Below are 14,497 nucleotides of genomic sequence, written 5' to 3' on the forward strand. Positions count from 1 at the left end.
CAGTACTGACGTCAACACCCTGTGGTTTTCAACACCAAATCCATTGTTTCTTACTGATAACTACAATCTTTTAAAATAGGTCCCAAAAACAGTGTATCATTTAATCTAGAGGCTGAATCATTTTACGAAACATCTGGGCACTGCAGTCTTATACAAATGTTATTCTAACAAGAGAAAATAGTACAGATAATGGGGACTATTTTGAGCTGCGTAATAATACATATGTGGTGCCCTAATTATTGTATATTGGGAGTGACTCAAAATAGAGTGTCCATGTTCATTGTCATAAAAGAAACATTTTATTTATTGTAACAGTGTCTCTCGTTACTTATACAAGAAATATGTTTGTTTTTCAATGTAAGGCATGTAAGGGACAGCTTGCTTTAGTGCAGAAGTAAGAAGTAAATAGTTGTTTAACTCACTGTAAATTACTCTTAACTCCCGCATCACATTAAGTACATTAATGATGTATAATGTTGTCAAGTTCTCTGTGGGAGGAATTTTCTTTAATTAATTATGTGCTAATTAACGCTGTGATCCAGAGCACGGCTCTGTAATGGCAGTAAAGTGGACAACACAAACAGATTTCCAATGACTGTAACAAACTGAGAGGTTTCACACCCCAAGCTGTCGCGCTCCCCTGGGACTACCTGTTGTTGAGTTGGTGTGGCCTATATTTTCAATCCCCAATTACTTGCATTACCAAAAACTAAAAATAGGGCATTATGGCAGAAATGGGCACCAAGGCATATTGAAGGAAAAGATCTTTAAGGACTTTATCTTCTACTACCAATATCATATTACTTGTTTGTTTGTTGCTCAAACCAACAACCCACTAACCTATTACACCACCGAGACATCGCCGACCTGTATTGAGTAGGTGTGGCCTATATATTTAATCCCCAATTACGTGCATTACCGAAAACTTTGAAAAGGGCAATATGGCATAAATTGGAACGATGTATAATGAAGGAGCTTTAAATAAATGCCATTATTTTCTAACCATCAACCTTTTTTATCAATCCAATGCTTTCGCTCCTTTAACTCATTCAACAACACTTTGGCTACAAGTTTGTTTCTTTAACTACTACTTGTTGTGTTATTGGTTATTGGAGCACAACTTACTACGTCCTTCAGTGATCTCAAACCACCAACCAGCAGAGAGCCACTCTCAGTTCATGGAGACACTGTACCACCACTACAAGTTCCCACTGATCTGCATCCTCTACTTTATATTTAGCCATTTCCAGCATTTTACAAACATGTTGAGAACTCTTAAAGCTCGAGTGGGAAAGTGTAGGTGGACAGAACAATCCTGATAATGTCAACATGGTACAAGGATGACCACAGCAGGTGTTTCTCTCATCACAAGGACCACACAGTGAGAGTCACGTCTCTTGTACTAATCACAACATCGGTTTGGCTTAAACATATAAGAGATGTTTAACTGAGAAGTTTTCTGGCATTAAACCACATTGGTTATTGTGGTGGAAATCAACAAAATAAAAGTCACGTGGCAGGTACTGTGCCAAATTAAGTATATACAGTGTGTATGGTGAATTATTCTTTTAAATTGACAGGTCTACCCCTGAAAAACAATGATTACTATATATACAATAGTAAAGGTATACTCCAGCTATAGGACCTCTAAAAAGTTAGGGGATTAGCATGATTAGAATGATCAATTATAGTCACTACTAGGAGTTAAGCTACAAAAGCACTGGATCCTACATATCCCATAATGCAACTTACTTACATCTTTAATTAGACCCTTTCCGCTAGTGAATGCCCATTTCTTTTAGTTTGAAATGACTTTTTGCCATGAATTCGAAGCAAACCCAACTTAAGATAACTTGAAGACGTCATCAGAAATAACTTGCATGCATAAAATCGGTGACAAATGACAATCAAAAAATTCCAGAAACATCACAAACTTTATTATTCATGTTGATCTTAATGTTCTGAAAGTTCCAACCTTTGAACATACTTTAGATGTCCTGCAGGTTGTCAGGTTGTACAATAAATACAGGTAACAGTTTCAATTGGACAAGTTAAGAGGATGTTGTCCATTCCATGTAAGATCATTTACATGATTACATCTTTTCTACATTAAATATGGTTAACTGAAAAAAATCATGAGGTTACATAAGATCTTTGTGTACACAGTACAATAGATAGAATACATTATTTGGTTAACAGTCTACACCTGTTTCACTTAATCATTGTCATTTTATATATATTTAATTGATGCTCCTTTAGTTATTTTCAGATTCAGGGCATTGATATATGGACATCTGACAAAAATATTAGACATTATAAAATCCCTTTCACTGGGTATTGTGGTTCCTTTACAATATAAACATAAGTTTGGTAAACCATGGGTGAAACATTTGCCTAAAACAAATAATGATCAGTGTGATCTACATGATCTACATGTCTCCAAAAGCAAATCAGTGTAATACACGTCTACAGGAATCAGTCGTTGCTTTTTGTAAACAGACCACATGGATTTCCAAAAGATTGAACAGTCTGACATCAGAGGTGATGGATGGAAACACTTACACCAGTTATACCCATTGAGGCAGTAGCACCATATTCAGCATTGTGGAGTGGGGCAATTTTTTTTTCCAGTAAAGACACATCTCCTTCCCTTGGATTGAGTTCAAGTTTTTAAAAAGTTGGTAAAACTCAAAAAGGGTGACGAGGGACCAAGAACTTTATTCACGTGCATCAGTTTTAAGAGATGTTTGATTCAAAGCTTTGGTCAATGAGTCAGTAATTCTGGTCCCTGCTGGTCTGCACTTTAGAAAAAGACACTTATCCATACTTTGAAAAATATGGCTGCTGTGCTTTCTATAGCGCCTGTAATCTGATCACACAATCAGGTTACATATCACATTACAGTCAGCTGAAACTCTAAATGCTTGAAGGAATGGTCACATGCACACATTTACACACACACACACACACACACACACACACACACACACACACACACACACTTATACACACACATTCTTTGGCTCTGTACAGCAGTTGTGGATTACATGTTCCATCCAAGTCCGATGTGGGTGGCCAGCAGGTAGCACATGCCTATCATGCATGTCATTATCATCATGGGGAATCCTAACCTGTAAAAAGCAAGAGAGCAAGAAAATGTTATGAATTAACATTTTATTCTTATTTACAATCAAACTGAGCATTTTGAGCCGAGCATTACTACAGCTGAGCCTGACCACATATCTGAGGCTGAGTCCACATTCAAACAAAAAAGGCTCTGACACATAGAGCAAAGCACAAAAAGCCCAGAAATGGACTTCACACAGTGCACAGTTTTTATTTCAGCAGTTTTTCTTCAAATCCAACAATTGGGTTTTCTGGTGAGCAATGAGCTTTATAGCCTCATAAGATAGATGGAATGTCATGTTAACACTATACTGTGGAGTATAGGTATTTTAACTCCTATGAGTAAGCAGCTTTTGCTCAGAGTGACATACAGGCAGGCTTTTATCTGTTATCTGTATCTATTTATTGTACAACATTCATTAGGAATGCATACTACCAGTGTAATTACTATAAAAATAGCATCTTCACTGCGTAATGTCCCCTGATAGTAAAAGCTTTTGACAGATACTATTCTGAAGAGGAAACAAACTCTCAAAGATAATAGTTTTGGAGCTTTTCATTTCAGAAGCAGGAAGCAGCTCTAAACCTGATTTATTAGGGGCCATACTAGTTTTTTTGCCCATTTTAGACTGTTTCCTAGACAACCTGCCTGAGGAAATAAAGCTGTCTGCGTCAGTATCTTCTTTCAAGTTCTCTTCTTGGAACGCACTTTTTTTTGGACAGCATTTCCTGATTTTTACCTGAGCTGCCTGCTCATTTTCCTTGACTCTATTTGTTTTTAATTTCAAGTTCTTTATTTTTAATTTTGCATTTTTTTTACTCCCTTTATTTTTATGGCTTTTAGCTTATTTTAATCTGTCTGTCTTTAAATGTTTAGCTTTTATTGTAAAGAACTTTTTCACTATTTTCCAAGTGTTTTGTATCTTTACATCAGTCAGCAGTTTCTATTCATTCCCATTACTGTATGAAAAAGTACTTGGAAATGTAGTTGGATCATCCAAAATGAATGAGTCAGCGTTTGTTGTTGTCAAAGTGTAGCCATTGTTGTGTGGTAATGCAATGCAGGCTTTTCTATGTTTAGTTTAGTTTATTTGGATCCCCATTAGCTGTTACCCAGGCAACAGCACATACATACCAATAACATAACTTAAGAGTGTTTACTGTTAAGTATACTGTAACTCAGGCATGTTTCATATCTCATACCTTAGTGGATAGTTGGCTACATTCTCTGAACATTTATCAAACCTCTCTACAATCCAAAAAAAATGTGCACTCGCAGACACATTTGGCCATGTTTGTCTTCCCCAGGATCAGCTTGTTCCTGAATAAATGTTTGATAAGGCTGTTGGTATTTTACAATGTCGTTTGATTTTACAGCTTCCATCCACAGCTATTCTGTGTCTCTCCTCAAAAGAGCTCGGTTTAATGTTCATCTGGGATGCCAAAAGGTCGAGGAAGAAGCAATCGATGCAGAGTAAACACCGTGAGTTTGAGCAGATCCCTGCGAGACGACATTAATGAGACCACCTGATGGAACAGTATTTCCTGTAACTGAGATTTAGGGAGAGAAAAGCCGGTAAATTGACTTCAGGGCGCCAAGAGACGAGCTGGATACAATTCAAACACTATGAATATTAACAGTGGAGTAGTAATTTTTTGATAAGGACATGGCCTAAAATATAAAGATATTATATATTGTTGTTCTCTAATTTCTTTCATTGGACTCCCCTGTTAAGCAGATTCCAAGATTAACAGGTGGAACAACACTTAGTTTTAAATGGAGTAGCTGCCTGCATGCGGCTGACCTGACATTTATAAACAGGTGTCTTTATGCTGTTGTCTTCTGAAGAAGCTTTTTTTTCCAATTTGTGGGAGTTCAATAGACCAGAAACAAATTACAATAAGCAGGAAATAACTGTCAATTTCAAGCAACAGGTGTCTAAATAGACTACACCTCGAGGAGACCTATTGCATAATTTCAAATGGTTTAAAAGGTTATTTGAAAAATTCATTGAGATCGCTCCTCTTATTCTTTTACTGTCTCACGGCAGCTGTCTGCCTCTCTTTATTGAGCTCGTTTTTATGGTTCTGGTTTGTTTTTCGACCTACTTCGACCTTTTTTTGCAGCCACGGACAGTCAAATTTCTCATATGTGCAAACTTTCTTAGACTGTAATACAGATTCTTGCTCTGATGTGTGAAACTTTATTTAGGCCCATAGGGGAAATTCTCTTTTCACTCAGCCCGCTGCACAGGAGGTCAGAGCTGCAGGACTGATTGAGCCGGTGCGAATTCAGAGTTTCGCTCAAGGACATCTCGGCCCGCAGAAGAAGGTTTGTCTTCCAGCTACTCTGAGACAGTCCCCGTAAGATGTTACAAAGGGGGTGGCATATTATTTGCCAAACAGAGACACGTCAACCTTGTCGAAAGAACCTGAAAAGCCCTGCAGTGCATGCAAACTAGTCCAAAGTTCAACCCCTGTGACAGGCCAAAGTTGGCTCAGAGGTCTTACGATAATGATAATGTGAAATTGTGATAATGCCTGGCATTTGTAAAGGCCAGCTCTGTCCTCATTGTGATGAATGAAATGTAGTTAGGTTTCTGATGCAACAGCGGCCATCACTGCCATAAAAATGAGCAAGGAAAACTGTATTAAGTAGTCTACAGATTGCTCTCCCAGTTTTTTATTCCCAAATTAGCATCATCAGTTTAAAATGTGTCCTTAGATGACCGCAGAGGTGCAGATGGTTTTGTCATTTGGATGTCTACCATGTCCTATATGGACACGTGGCTGCTCAGAGGGCCAGAGATATGTTTGCCCCCAGTCACAGATCAGTGTTGGAGGATAGAAAGAGAAGAAAAATGATGTGTGTATTTAGTTAGAAAAAGGCACCAATCTGTCTTTTTCAGCCCTGATGCTGATACCTGGGTTTTGGTTATCGGCCAATACCGAGTACCAATCTGATACCGGTGTTCATACCTCACTGTTTGGAAAAGACTGGGATTATTCTTTTATGTGTGACTAGACTTTACTTTCCTTACTTTGTAAAATAACATAAATAATAACAAATAAATAGGTCCAGAAACATGAACAAATCCAACTTTTTAAACCAACTGACAGTAACACCAAGAGACCTTATATTTTTTATCTGAAGACCCAACAGTGCCAGAGTGACAATGACATGACCATGAGGGGGAAATAATCCCAGAGGGGGAAACCCAAAGTGAGCCTGAGGAGCAGTGCTAATGCTGAATGCCTGCTATGGAAACTCCACTTTTATTAGTCCCTTGCTTTGACATAATCACAGCAGTTATAAAGCAGATATTTGGGGGATTTTGTTAAGTGTGGTTCTCTCTTGGCAGGATTAGCTAAAATAGCTGGTCTTATTGAGGCTATACAGGCTCCTCAGGACAGCTGCTATTTACTAAAGAGAGCTTTCAAACAACTTCACATAGTGTTATAAGTTCTTATGGATCCACCCCATTTTCACTGATACCTGATCCATCTATTTGAGTCAGTATTGGATCTGTGCTACTGGTTCATTTCTGTCAGAGTAGCATGAAGTAATTAAACCCCTACTGAACAATGAAGGGAACCCATATCATTAAAATATCATTTAGAGCAGATGCTGCTTACAAGTGTTATGGTGCAGCAGGAGGTGTGAAGCCAAGTCATCGATAGACTCAATGAATAAGTCATGACCAAATAAACCAGAAAATAACCATGAACCCGCTGTTGCCATAGCTCATGCTGATGATGGCTCACATCTGTGTTTATTAGCACTGCTAATCTCCCTATTGAGATTAATGACACAGTGATAAAAGTGAGTGATTTATAATCGTAGCCAATTATTATGATCATGAAGCATGATTACAATGGGGTGACAGTTGTTTGTTTGGCTAGAAACAAACAGAAACATAACTTTATATTTCACTTGTCCTAAATAGAGTTTTAGCAGTAGGCTTAGTTTTATTTTTTCAGTGGGACACAGGCTGATGCCCTGTATGTTTTATTAAAATAACAAGCACTCACAGGGAAAAAGCCTCACTGAAAATTATGTGAAATAGATATTATTGGTCTAGTTAGTGGTCTATTTAAAAAACATGTTTTTATGGTGAAAAAGCACCTAGTTACAGTTCATGGAAGAGGAACCTCTAGCTTACTAAAATGGGGGGACGGCCTTCCAAATGGCTCGTTTGAGGTCACAGTTTCTGAATACAGGCTGTGTGCATTTCTCTGTGGACTGAGTCTTTTGCTTTCACAGTATTTATACAACACCTAGACCTGCTTTATAGTGAAGAACAGAAATCTCCCTTTCTACAATATGGGACCTTTAACTTTCACTTTGGCACATTACTTTTATAGTAATCTGATAAATAATGTAAAATAAGTTTGATATTAAAAAAAAAAAAGAGAGTTGGACACCATTTGTAAAACTAGTAATGTAACTTTTAATTTATAGCGATGAATGATAAATATTGATGGTCAGTAGCAGCCACAAAATTTGAGCATACTGGTTTTTGTCATTTGGGTTATTCAGAAAAACTGTACCAGGTTCTCCAATGACTGGATGACTTTTGACTACATGTTTAGTGTAAGACCACTTTAATTCAGTTTCCTTTTTTTTTTTTTTTTAAGTGTATTTCATGGTCTTATAAGCTCCATGTTGGGTCTGTAAAGAATAACAGGACAAGTGAAAACATGTTTGTACAATTGGCCAATTTATAGAGCCACACTGAATCTGATCATGGGTGTCAGAGTTACAGATATTAAATGGGTTAACACTTTAATTAAAGATAATCACATGTGTCTAATTAAGGCTATATACTACATGAGTTCCTTATTTCATATATTTTTGACATTGTATGGGAAACGTTATATGTTTGGATGATTTAATGTCACAGAAAAGAGTTGGGGGTTCAGCTCTCAGTGCAGTGCCCTAAAAACTAGTAATCGTTTTTATCCTCTATTATGGTGCATGATAAATATGCCGGATAAGAACTGTCTAATTAAATATCAATAGCAGAAATATCAAATTACAAATACGGGTTGTGGAAATGCTTTGCCAACAAACACACACACACACACTCCATGTTAAGATGACCTTTCATAAAGCTGTACTATCTATTGAATCTGCAGAGAGAAAGATGTGAATAGCAGGGAGAATTCCAGAGGTCCTTAATAAAAGAGTAAGTGGTGTATGTGTGAAAGCATGTCTGATAATTGCATGCCAATGTATTTCTCTTTATTGCTACATCTCTTTCTTCAGTCAGATGAATAAAACTAAGCACTTCCCATCTAATATGCATGTGGAAATGTCAAATTAGTATGTGAACTACGGATTAATGAGGATAGTCAAGCACTTAAGTTCATTAATAACATCTTCAATACAGCCTGGTGGTGCATTTAAAATGTAAGAGTCAAACTTTTTGAGTGGCCAGTTAAGCTGAGTTATAAAGGTCAGAGTCATCATTTTCTATTTACACATTAAAAGTTTAGTAAGGGCTGAAAAATGAGAGAAAACCTCAAAAAAAAAAAAAAACCTGACCTTTCATTCCTTTATTCCCAGAGGTCTGTCCTACTGATGACAAGCCTCCACTTTGGTCCTTTTTAAATGCTTCTAAGAAAAAGATTTTAGCCTCTAGTTAATATTTGGTCGCACAGATTGTCACTGGTTACCATTATTAGCTCAAAGTGATCCAAAATGATTAATGACTTCATGGATATTACACAAATGTACTGAAGTTTTATTTAAACCTTTAGATGTGCTGGTAGGTGGATTGTTTTACCTTCAGACAGAGCCAGGCTAGCTGTTTCCCCCTGTTTTCTGTCTTTATGCTAAGCTAAGCTAACCCGATGCCAGCTCCAGCTTCATGACGATATAATATTAGAGTGGTGTGTATTTTTCTCATCAAACTCTCTGCAAGGAAGCCCATAAGTGTATTTCGAAATTGTCAAATTACCACTTTAACAATAGTAAATGCTAACAAAATGCTGCTATCAGTTTAACTGCCACTGAAAGGTCTTACAGTACTTAGTTACCATTTGAAAAGGATAAAAACCTATTTAATTTTCGGAAGTGCTTTGGATGATGCAGACAATTGACGTCATCTTCCTGATAACGGCAGAAACTTTTCTATGCGCGGTTCTGTGTTTCAACCGGTGACACATCTTGTCTTTTAATGTGGAGGACTTGTTGAACATACTGCACTCCAGCTGTTCGAGGAGTTGAACTACTTTCTTTAGTTGCACACAACGGCGCTGAATGGCTGACTGAATCAAACTACTCCACACTTCTGGTTTCTTTATGACAGCAAAGAACCCGCACCTACATCAGGCGATGATTATTAAACCTTTTAGCGAAGTGGTTCTACTACTGAGCAGACAACTTCAGACCACTTAACCACTCGGCTCACCCTCCGGCTAAAGAATCAATGCTTAAAAAAACACTCCAGAGCTGGATAGTAATGCAGCATTCAGCAGTGTAGATGGAGGATCACAACAGCTCAGTGATATATTGATCTGTAGTTGAACAATACAGTTATCTCTCTGCTGCACAAATGTTCCCTGTCTCTGCCAGTTTCGCACATAATGACATTTAAGTTCTACTTTATACGTTATATTTAAATGAAGCATTTAAAATGGCAAATTTGGGTTGAAGACCTTTAAATACCCTTTATGTGGCTAAACTGTGACCATAGTCAGACACAAGGTCACCTCTACACGACTTAATCTCTTTCTGCTGAGCAATACTTATTTCTCCGTCACAGGCACAGCATGAATGGACAGAGGGCAGATGAAAGAGTTGCACACAATACAGCAATAGAAAAGAACAAGGTTCACCTTTGGTAAAAAAAAATCCCATCGTACCTCGTGATCTCAGACATTGCTTTAATTGCATATCATAGGAGCTCTTTGAAAGTCCTGATGCAATCTGAAAGAGTCTCTTTAGATAAACCCCAGGGACATGTTCCTTTGGCTTTGGAGAGCAGTGCTACTGTCTATTACAAGGCTTGACCTGCGCTGTTCTATGAGCAATAAGACTTGCAAAATGCACAAACCTGTAGTGTTTTGGCTTGCGGAAAAGTATTTATTTCTGTCATTGTGTAAGCTTTTGTCCCTGATTACTGTGCCTGTAATGTTTTTTGCAAATGAAGGTAACCCACCTACAGTCTGTGGTGCATGGGACCATTGTTCCCACACAGCTCCCCTCTGCAGACTCAGAGAGGCGTATGAATGGGAATATTAATTCTGTCACATGGTGTCACAAAGGAAGGCAGCTCAAGGTGTGGAGAGAAACTGAAACTGAATAATGCCCCTCTCTCTCTCTCTCTCTCTCTCTCTCTCTCTCTCTCTCTCTCTCTCTCTCTCTCTCTCTCTCTCTCTCTCTCTCTCTCTCTCTCTCTCTCTCTCTCTCTCTCTCTCTCTCTCTCTCTCTCTCTCTCTCTTTCTGTCTCTCTGAACCAGCTCACAGTGTTTACTGTCATTTGATCAGGAGATTTGAGATTTGTTTACAGTAGCTGGTGGTCAGCACACAGGGAGGGACACAGCAGGATCTCTAACAAAGTAAAAATCAAAAACTGAAATGTGTTATTCAATTTTTGATCAGAAGCCTCTCTTTATTGCTTTATGCGTCCTTCGAGGCTGAGGGCGGACATCCTGACATTGCCATTAATCTGCTGGGAGACAACTTGATTTAAAGAGCAGATGAGACTGTAATGACAGAATGAAACATCAGCAGTGGAAAGTAAGTTCACTAACACAAGTACTGGACTTTGGTACAATTTTAAAGTACTCGTCCTTCACTTGATTATTTCTATTTTAAGCTACTATACGTTTACTCCAAAACATTTAAGAGGAAAATATTGGAATTTTTACTCCACTATAATTATTTGACATTAGTAGTTTCCAGTAACTTTTCAGTTCAGTTAAGATTTACATAAAGACATAAGAGTAAACAAGATCCCTAACAAAGAGATACTAGTCTACTAGTCTAGTTACCAATAAGATGCACATGATTTTTTTTTGTGCCATTTTACCAAAGGGCATTTTTCATTGTTGTATTGGTGCATTTACTGCAGTATCTGTATATCTCTCCGATCACTGACATCACTGTGAAAATGCAACTGAATACCTTCAGGTATCAAGGTGTTAGATTGTAACAGGCTATTTCTCACACCGAACAAAAGTGCACTAGCAGTGGTTCGTACCCTGTGGAGTTGCACTATGTAGAGTGGAGGCTGTTGCCATGCTCCCCGAGGTTAATGGTTTTAAGAGAGGAAGATGATAACAGCCTAGACGCATAAAGGAAGCAACAGGGACCATACCATCTAACTGCTGAACTATTCAGGACCACTCATTTTCCTTGATGACAATCTATCACAATGGCTTTCTTGTCCCTGTGGGTTCATCTGGACTTTGAATTTAAACCACCTGATACAACACCAGTCAGTCCCAGCTGCTTGGAGTCGCAGAAAGACCTATTTCCTTTTTACCTGTCTCTGTGAACAGCTGTGACCCTTGCCACAGAGAGCCAATTACAGGCAGCGCTTCAGCTGAGAGCAAAGCTTCTACCCAGTCACTGTAAACACAGCTACAGGGTGAGGGGAGTAAAGCTTAGAGGGTGCAACTTTTCCTATCAATGTCAATGAAATCTGAAGTCATACCTTGATGTTGCAGAGCAGAGAAAGTACTGTTTTATTGTTAAATGTTTGACTGATGGATGCTCACACCCTCATCATTATGAAATCTTCCGCTAGTAAACAGGATTGACATAACTAAATGATCTAGGAGGCAACACTACTGTAATTAGGGCTGAAACTAACAATTAGATTTATTTTTTGGCAAATGAATCTCTAATTTTTCTGTTATTTATCTCTTTTTTCAATGATTAGTTTAGCCATTAAATATCTAAAAAATAGTGATTATTGTCAATACCCCAGAGCCCGAAGTAACTTCTTTAAAATGCTTGTTGCCCGATCAAAGAGACTAATCTAATTTATTTCATTCACAAATATATAAATCAGAGAGAAAAGCAATACATTTTTACTTTTAAGAAGCTAGAACCAGCAAACTTTTCTCATTTGGCATTTGTGAGGTTGCAGTTTTTTTATACCTTTCTTTACAATAGTTGACATTTTGCTCAAAACCACAAATGTCAACCACATAACCCATGCTGCTGTTGTGGCTAAAAAAGCTAATCTCACAATAAATAAAAAAAAACCAACATAAATGTGTAAAGGAAGGAAGAGTTGTAGACAAATGATAGGTCACTCATGTCAGTGCCAGGTGAAAAAGGTTCTCCGCAGATCTGTCCAAAGAGATCGATCCCCTGTCACCCGCTCCAATGATTCTTTGATGTACATTTGGTGACAGTAATCTACACACGGGCACATGTGTTACTGAATCTTTAGATGTATACAGGAGTATGGAGTGGTGCCCGCGTGAGGAAATCAATGTTTCAATGTGAAAATTCCACCTGCAGACTTTCAAGTCCGAACAAAATCCCTCAAGAAACAGGCCTCGCTCAATCTCTTTTCAGCTATTCCTCCCTGCAGTACATACAGCACACTCACTCCCATACGTCAAATAACATGCTATTTTTGAGTGATTGCATATTACGCCTAATCAGACTTCTTTCAACATCACTGACCACTTCCTAACCTCCTACGAGCAAATTGCAAAGTAATTTGGGTGTGACGTCACCAGAATGAAAATAATTAGTGAGCAGGTGGTAACTTGGCAGGCGGCCTCCTTAACATCCTGTTTTATATATAATGCCATTTTTCGCCATTTACTTTTTCTATTCATTTTTTTTTAACTACCAGAGAGTTCTCAAATCAAGCTCTCCATGAGTGTTACATTTAGTGTCAATCACACATGCAGTTTGACTATAAAAATAGGGATATATATACAGTATGTGCAGCTGCTGTACAAGTCCCAAGCAATGTCAGCTGGAAAACATAAAAAAAAAAAACCTGGTTCCTGCTTGGTCAGATACCCACAGTACCCAAAGCAACCTCTGGCACTTCATACACATTTCGATGAACAGTACTCCAGAGAAATTTGGGTATTTACAATTTTTGGATCTGAATTCTGCTTTTTTCTCTAAATGTTCTCAGGAACCTCAATGCTCATTTTTGGCATCTTCTATGATAACATATGACAGATTAAAATGTAAGTACCCCTTCAGGCGGTTTAGCCTATAGTAGGCTACAGGCTTCCCAGTATTGTGGTCCCCCACAAGACCAACTAAAAATAAAAAGACTCATTGGGTCTTTTAAAAAATGGTGCTAATGACTTTTTTCTAACTGTGCGCTTCGTGATATGTGCATTGCTGTTAAGTGAGAGAGAGCTTACCTGAAAAACTCCATGAAGGAGAAACCGTAGCCGTGTTGCTCAGCAATTCCTGCGCACACGACGTTGGCTGATGCTCCTATCAATGTGCCGTTCCCTGAACAAAGAGGAAGACATAATAGAAAACTGTTAAATTAAATCTAACTCATTCTTTTCAACTAGATATTAAGGCTTGAGCTCAATTATTCATACTTAAGCAAAAGAACATGAGCTCAAAGGAGAATAAAATTAAAATATTTAACATGTATAATCTGCTGTAGTAGGAGTAATAATAAAAATTCTTCATCATCTTTCAGCATTCTCTCACTATTTTCAACTTTAATCTAAGTTTTACTGTTTTTAATCTACTCTTGGCAGCATTTTGACAGTCATGGTGCGTACCCATGCTGCCGTTCGATACTGCTCACATCTCAAAAGGTGTCAGTGTTGGGATGGAGCCGGGCAGTGGCAACATCATACTGCCGATCGATAAGGACCTGTCACAGTGCAGTTGATTAAACTGAAACACTATGACAGCTCTTTCTCTTTGTGTCCTTCTCACCCAAACAGACACACTCTGCTGAGGGGGGGGGCGGCCGCTGGGCTGTGGTAGAGCCTGAATAAGGCACGCTTTGAAGGCCTTGGGCTGCTTTCACAAAAAAAGCACACAGCCTGACCTCCCCGAAGAGTGACACAGCTGTACAAAGTGTGGCTGTCAGCTGAAGCACATGATGTCTCCTTCTGGCAAAGGATATCTATAAAGATCCAAACCTTTCAAACAGGTATAAACTATAAAGTCCCCGGTGTCTGTCAGCAACTCTGCAAAGCTTTTGTGTTTACCCAAAAAACTCTTTTTATTTTTATACTTGACAAACTTTTTTTTTATTAATGTGAGGATGATAAAATAGAGAGGCTTACCCCCAAGACACGCGCCCATTGCCAAGGCAAAGATGAGAGGTTTTATGGGTAGGTTCACATCTGCATCCTGACTCAGGTTGATGAGAACTGGAATCTGTGGGCATGGAGACAGATTGAA

At 38.3% G+C, this 14,497-nt stretch overlaps 1 protein-coding gene across 3 annotated transcripts in view; it reads right to left on the bottom strand.

Moving 5' to 3' along the window:
* Window positions 1-3,043: 3,043 nt before the first annotated feature.
* Window positions 3,044-14,497, bottom strand: part of oca2 (oculocutaneous albinism II) — a 41,815-nt gene continuing 30,361 nt past the window's right edge. For all 3 annotated transcript variants that reach the window (XM_062424471.1, XM_062424470.1, XM_062424469.1), the window contains 3 exons: window positions 14,380-14,473; window positions 13,486-13,579; window positions 3,044-3,131 (listed from right to left, as the gene is read on the bottom strand). In XM_062424471.1, coding sequence (XP_062280455.1) covers window positions 3,044-3,131; window positions 13,486-13,579; window positions 14,380-14,473 — 276 coding nt within the window. The remainder of the gene's footprint in view (window positions 3,132-13,485; window positions 13,580-14,379; window positions 14,474-14,497) is intronic.

The sequence above is a fragment of the Scomber scombrus genome, chromosome 8, assembly GCF_963691925.1.
Source record: "Scomber scombrus chromosome 8, fScoSco1.1, whole genome shotgun sequence".
Classification (NCBI taxonomy): Eukaryota; Metazoa; Chordata; class Actinopteri; order Scombriformes; family Scombridae; genus Scomber; species Scomber scombrus.